We start from the raw sequence: 6,598 nt of genomic DNA on the forward strand, positions 1-6,598 counted from the left end.
CCTCCCGTCAGCAGGGTGGCCCTTTACGGCAGCTGGCATTACTCTAATGGTACCGTGCAATGTTTTTTCACGAAGCATCCATTCAGCCCCCTGGGTAGGGCGTCTCCCCACGTACTTTGTCCACTTTCACTTTCTATTTGGATTCATTTTTTCACTGTCGCGTTTTAAGACTTCTCTCTGTATATTCTAGATGAGTCCTGGACCAGATGTGGGGTACAGATGATGTTGAATTGATTTTTTCCTTTACGAATTATGCATTTCTAAAGAAAATGTGTGTCGATGTGTTTAACAACCCTTCACCAAGCTGGGCGTGTTGCTTTTTACGGTTATACTTGAGCTACAGATTCAGTTTAGTTAATAACGAGATTCTTTGGACAAATTGGATTTCCTGGAAAAGAACTGAATCGGTGCTTTGTTTTTTTTGAATCAGTGTTTTTGAATTTTTGAATTCTCTGCTGGATCTGGGCTCTTTCCCTAGTATATTTTTGTCCTTGTCCTTGGGGTCCTCTCTATGTTCCTTTCTTTCCTGTTTTGCAAATGTCTCTTGCCTTGACTCCTTTCCTTGGATGACCAGATGGTATTTTGGGCTTTGCAGGCCACCCGGTCCCGGTTGCCAGTAGCGGGCAGTATGTGAGGGAATCTTAGTGAGTGCACAGAGACACAGAGGCCATCTTCACATCAGCGCTGAGAGTGTCCTTCCTTTCATCTTAAGCTGTTGACTGGGAATAAGATCTACCCCATTGTTTTCTCTGAGGGTTAAGGTTTGTCCCACCCTCTTCTGTTGTGACCAGTAGGACAGCGTGCATCTGCTTGCTCTCTGGCCACTTTGGTCACCACTGGCAACTGTGCTTAGGTTTTTCAGCAATTCTGTCCAACTCTTGGTGTGGACTTATCACTGTGTGTGGGACCCCTGTGCCCCTGACACAGAGGGGTCTTGTCTTAACATGCCAGGCCCTCTCATTCCTTCCTCCCTGGGTGGTGCTTTCCAGGTCATTTATTTTCTGTTTTAAATTTTTGTGCTTATTTCCTCTAGAAATTGTTTTATGTCTCTGCTAATCTCAGGCAGCCACTAGCTGTCACATCTGAAGGTCTTGGGGACATCCTGCTGACTGGCTTACAGGGCACTTTGCGAATCAGACCTGGCACTGGTTGTGTGTGCCTGGTGTTTCCAGGCATTGTAGCTGCTGTAACCACATGGCAGCCAGTAGACGTCAGAATGGACACAGGAGGTGACTTTATAGGGTTTGCTAGCCATTTAGTTTAGCCAGGGTGGCTTCTGAAACTCTTTGTCACTTTTTATCGAGAGAGGGTCTCACTATGTATGTAGCCCAGGCTATCCTTGAACTCACAATCCTCCTGCCTCTTGAATACTGAGATTACAGTTGTGTGTCACCATGCTGGCTATCTTTTGCTGCCACAACAATGAGTGTTGTGAATTTAACTTTAGTTTGGGCTGTTAGCTCAAGCGAGGGTTGGTCTTCCCTGGCAGGAGCTAAGGGAACTGGTTTTTCTTCTGAGAAGGGAGGCAGAGGACAGACAGGAGTCATAGGGCCTGGTGGGCAAGCTTACTGCACTGTGGAGGAGGGTCCAGGGGCACAGGGCTGCAGGCATACAGGTTACAGGAAGGCTTAAGCTCCTTGGGGCCACGGGTGTCCTAGACACACAGGCTGAGGAATGATGTGGGGTCCACCTAGAACCAGCATCACCTCCAGTCACTGTCCTGCCCACTGTAACCCTGGGAACAGCCTGAGGTAAGGGCAAGGTGCCTTTTTCCCTGGTCCATCTGCTGAGTGGCCTTGCACTCGCCACCCGGAAGTGATTCCCCAGGCTAGAGCCAGGGTCCTAGAAGAAGGCCTAGCAGATGGGGCTATGTCCTGACCATGGCCTCTGCAGCCTGTCTGTGGCCCTAGAGTCTCCAGTCGCCTAGAGGGACAGCCACAAAACTCAGGCTTCTGCCCACAATACTTTCTCTTCAGTAGACACTCCCCCGCCCCCAGTGCATCACCCTGACAAGTCGCACCCCCTCACCTGGCACCTGCCAGGCCAGGATGAGCGACCCCAGACTGCTGGCCATGGTGCCATCTGGCAGCGTCAGCTCGTCACCTGCCTCGTTGTTGGTGCCCAGAAGGCCGGCAAGATACACCTGTGGGGAGGAGGTACAGACCCGTGACAGCCCCTGGTCCTCCCCAGTCCCACAGTGTCAGGACTCGCATGTGTGGGGGATAAGCATGTGCACACCAGAGACAGCATGCCACGGTTCCACGCTGGACTCCCAGAGCCCTCAACAGAGGGAAGGCGAGAAGAAAGAGCTCTGAGGACAGCATATGGGCCCCTCCTGCTGTCTCTGGCTCCCAGGGCCAGCTTGCAAGCTTTCCAGCCAGATGAAGGGGACCTTGGGAGAGCTGACCTCACTCTGAGCAGCCTATCCCAGGGAAGAGGGCCAAGCATGGGTCAGAGAGTCCTGGACACAAAGCCACTGGCTCTGGGAGAGGACCCAGTCATTGAGTCCCTGCCAGGTCATCTGGAAGCAGGTCAGTAGCCATGAGGGTGGGGGGAGGGGCATACATGTCACACTAGAAACAAGGCCAGCAGTTGCAGCGTTCGGGTGGTTCCCACCCCAGCAAGGAAGTGACCAAAGTTGGGAGAGTGGACCTTGGAGGCTCTCCCCAGCTCCGAGTCACTTGTGCTGTGGTTCTCTTAGCCCCAAGGAGCCTGGGCTCTGGTGAGGACAGTGACGATGCTTCCCAGAGGGACCCTCAGCCCTGGGAGACTGGCCATGATGTGACCCTTCCAGGCAGGGCTGCATAGATCCAGAATCCAGACCCACCGTGTTGCCAGAGGCTCAGCGTCAGGCTGCAGAGGCCGGTGTGCCCATCACAGGAGATAGAGATGCCATTCCTGCTGCTCAGCTCGATCCTGGGGACCATGCTCCTTGTTGTAGCAAGAGGAAGATCCAGGTCTGGACAGCTCTGCCCAGGCCGGGAGTCAGTGTACAGCATGTAGGCCTGTGGGACAGATGGGCTGAGCAGGACGTCCGGCAGTCCTGCCCCTCTGGCAGCGTGATGCAGACCCAGAGTTCCAGGGCAGCTCTGTCCCTTCCTGCCCGCACACGCACCTTCAGGCTGGGGTAGAGGAGGAGGGTGGTGTGGTTCATCTCCACCTGCAGGGCTGTCAGCCCTGAGCCCCCGTGGCTCAGCGTCAGAGAGAAGGTGTTGTGAGCGATATCCCTGGCCAGCAGGAGGCTGTCCCCATACCTGACCACCAAAGGTCACCACATGCTGACCCCGGCCACCACAGCATGGTGTGTGGAGAAGAGGCCCGAGGGCAGCCGAGTGGCCAGCTCTGCCCATGGCACAGCACTCTTAAGACTGGGCCAGACACCAGCATCCCCTTAACTGTAGGGGACCCCACTCCTTGCCACGCCCCCACTACATGTGTATGTGTTCATGACCCACACGAGCCAGCAGCCTCCACACAGGAAGAAACTGAGTCCCGGGGGGCTCGCAGCGTTGCCCTGTCACACCAATTGTGAGCTGGATACGAATCCCAAAGGGCTCACAAAGACAGGTCTGCTCCCAGCAGAGCCGCTGGCATAGGCCTTGCCTGACCAGCAAGTCTGGACTCAATTAGCGGCCTTCAGGCTACAAGCAGGGCTGTGCCTGCTGCAGAGTCCTCGGGAAGGGAGCTGGCTGGGAGCCCTCACCCTGTGCTGGGCCCTGGGCTCAGGCCTTACTCACTGGACAAAATCAGATCTCTGTCCTCCAACGACCTCAGGTGGGACTCAGCACGGCCATGCTTCCCTGTGGCCACAGAGAAAGGCCACCCCCGTGTGATGTTATTGCTACCACACCCCTCAGTGCAGAGGGTAGCCAGGGAGGAGGTGGCCCAGGGTCCAGGCAGGACTTACGCTCTAAGGGGCTGCCCAGCAGGCACCATCGGAACCGGCAGTGCTCAGCCACCATGTTGACCCTGTGCAACAAGCTGAGTGGCCTCAGTAGCTTCTCCTCCACAAGATAGCTGGTCATCCAGGCCAGGTCCAGGGGCTCTTCCCCTGCTGGCAGGAGGGCTGGTGGAGTGGCTTAAGTGGTAGAGTGCCTGCCTAGCAAGTGGGAGGCCTTGAGTTCAAACACCAGTGCCACCAAACCAAAAAAAAAAAAAAACCCTGCTGGCAGGAGTGGCAACATCACCACCACAGAACAGTTCCTGGGGCGGGGGGAGTGGGGGACATGGAGGTGCTGGGGATGCCAGCAAGTCACCGTGCCTGGCTGGGCCTGCCTCCCTTTGCTGCAGGACAGTGACATCGTGGATTCAAGATAAAGTGACATTAGCAGCATGCGTTGTGCATCTTGGGGAGGGCACAGGCCTGGCTCTGTGGGAGAAGCACCGCCAGGATGCAAGGCTGGGGGAGGAGCAAATGCCCTCTGGACAGAGGGCATGTGCCACACACATGCCCTCTGTCCTGGTTGTCAGGACCAAAACCCTAGGGTCACCACTGGCTCCTCTTTCCCACCTCCACCCACTCTGTCAGCACAGCTTGCTTGCTTGACCTCCCATCTCTCCCGGACGACCGCAAGAGAGGCTGCTCAGAACCAGGAAGATCATCTTCCGCACACGGTCCCATCTGTCTGGCTCACAGCTCTATCCACAGCACAAGAGCACCCAGGGAACTAAGCCCAGGCCTTGGTTTCCCATCTGCAAAGTGGGGCCTGCAGATGTCTCCGAGGCAGGCGTTGGCATATGGTGGGAAAAGGAAACGTCTGCCTGTCCTGTTCCCTGGCTGAGGAGCTGTACATGGGCAGCAGGGGTCCACAGAGCCGCCTCAGAGCCCGGGAAAACCGGCTTCAGCCCAAGACAGCGTCTGGCAGGTGGCTGGGGGCTGAGGGGGGGGCAGGCCAGCAGTCAGGGCCACCCTCACCTAGCTGCCCCATCTCACCCCTTTACCCCACTTCACCAGGCCCAGGGCGCCCTTCACAGCCCCCAGGGCCATCCCCACAGGCCTCAGTAGCCAGGCCTGCAGCTGCCGCAGGGCCCTCTCAGCCCTCTCCTGCCATACCTTATCCAGGGGCTGCAGCATCACCTCCAAGTAGGTATCCTTCAGTGTGGCCAGGGGCCATGCGACAGGTACCACAGCCCGTGTGAGACCTCATGGTTCCCAGGCAGAATCCTCTGCCCTCAGTCCAGGCCGGAAAACTATCCCTGCTCAGAACACCCCAGGCCTGCTGGAACTAGGGCCTGGGTCCTGGATTAGTGGCCGGTCAGCAGGCACTAGAGAGCACGGACAGGTGTCAACACACAGGCCTGAGCTCTAGCCTTTCAAAGGCCTGCCCACAGGTTGGCCCTTGCTTGGCACTGGGAATGTGGATTCTTATAAGAGATACGTACCCTCTGTGCCTCGACTGTACAAAGTGTGACTTATATGGAACCCCAGCTTTCCTGGGAGACTGGACTCTGGCAGAAACGGTCAGTGTGACCAGCCCCAATAGAGACCTGGGGGCTGGGTGGCCTCTGTGAACATTTTACATGAGGTGATACTGGGGGATCCGAGTGCCTCCTATGGGCCAGGACAGGGTCTGAGGGGTGCCCAGGCCTCGCTGGACTTTGCCCTGGCACCTTCCCCTTTCCCACCCAACTCTGCATCCTTCTGATATGACACGTCACACTGTGAGTACAGCTGTGTGCGCCTAGGCAGTCACTGCCCCGGGGTGACCCTGGGGCCACAGGCAGGGGTGAGTTGCCATTTAGCAGCTGGTGCAGAGGGGTGTCAGCCTTGGTGCTGGGCAGGGTCCTGAGGGCATCCCGGGGGCCCCTGAATTTTAAGGAGGCCAGAGGTTTTCGGTCTTACTGGGAGCCTTGGGGCAGTGTCTATTTAATGACCAAAACAGGCCTTTGCCAAGTGCCCGTCCATACAGGCGCTCACTGCAGAACCAGAAAGAGGCCCTGGGCTGCTCCAGCATTGAGCCTCCCAGACAAGTCTGTGCATTGAGAGAAATCAGGAGACCTCAGCAGCGGGACCAAGAGCGAGAAGGCAGCAGGGGAGGGCAAATTAGCTCGGAGCCACAAGGATGGAGATAACAAGAGGGAACGGAGCTGTAGGGTCATAAGAAATAAGGCATGGGGTCTGAACAGAATCAGGCAGTCATCCAGGAAATAAAGCCACTGCTCTGATTGCAACCGTGCCAGGTGCCAAGCTGTGGGGGCTCAGCCCGGGGTCTGCCCGCTCATTCTGCAGCTGCTCCAGTCCCAGCTGCAACCCTTCTAGGTGGAGAGGCAGGTAGCAGGTCAGGCACCTGCTGGGCCTGGCTGTGGACCCACAAGGTGGCCACTGCCCTGCTGCTCATCTGCACAGTCTCCAACCCTGACTGGGCCAGCTGCAGGAGGAGGGCTGCTGTGCTGTGCAGGATGCCCGCCGGCTGCACGTAGCAGGGAAACCGAGGCAAGGTCTGGAGTGGACACCTGGAGAGTGGGTTGTGCAGGCCAGGCAGAGGGGATTCCACACATGCTCTACTCTCCAGCATGAACACCCAACAGGTGCTGGAACCTGCTCATGTAGTCAGCAAAGCTTTGGACCTTCTCCTCCATCTGAATTCGCACCTGCCAC

General features: G+C 56.8%; 1 protein-coding gene across 1 annotated transcript in view; it reads right to left on the bottom strand.

The window, feature by feature from the left end:
- Positions 1 to 1,543: 1,543 nt before the first annotated feature.
- LOC109688732 (uncharacterized) overlaps positions 1,544 to 6,598 on the bottom strand; it is a 75,338-nt gene continuing 70,283 nt past the window's right edge. Inside the window, 13 exon segments of the mRNA XM_074060259.1 lie at positions 1,544 to 1,690; positions 1,807 to 1,923; positions 2,036 to 2,135; positions 2,821 to 3,005; positions 3,116 to 3,254; positions 3,734 to 3,800; positions 3,908 to 4,051; positions 4,697 to 4,837; positions 4,840 to 4,876; positions 4,952 to 5,118; positions 6,217 to 6,283; positions 6,285 to 6,538; positions 6,592 to 6,598. The exon segment at positions 6,592 to 6,598 is cut by the window's right edge and continues 281 nt beyond it. Of these exon segments, the coding sequence (XP_073916360.1) occupies positions 1,544 to 1,690; positions 1,807 to 1,923; positions 2,036 to 2,135; positions 2,821 to 3,005; positions 3,116 to 3,254; positions 3,734 to 3,800; positions 3,908 to 4,051; positions 4,697 to 4,837; positions 4,840 to 4,876; positions 4,952 to 5,118; positions 6,217 to 6,283; positions 6,285 to 6,538; positions 6,592 to 6,598 (1,572 nt within the window).

This window comes from Castor canadensis, chromosome 17 (genome assembly GCF_047511655.1).
Source record: "Castor canadensis chromosome 17, mCasCan1.hap1v2, whole genome shotgun sequence".
Classification (NCBI taxonomy): Eukaryota; Metazoa; Chordata; class Mammalia; order Rodentia; family Castoridae; genus Castor; species Castor canadensis.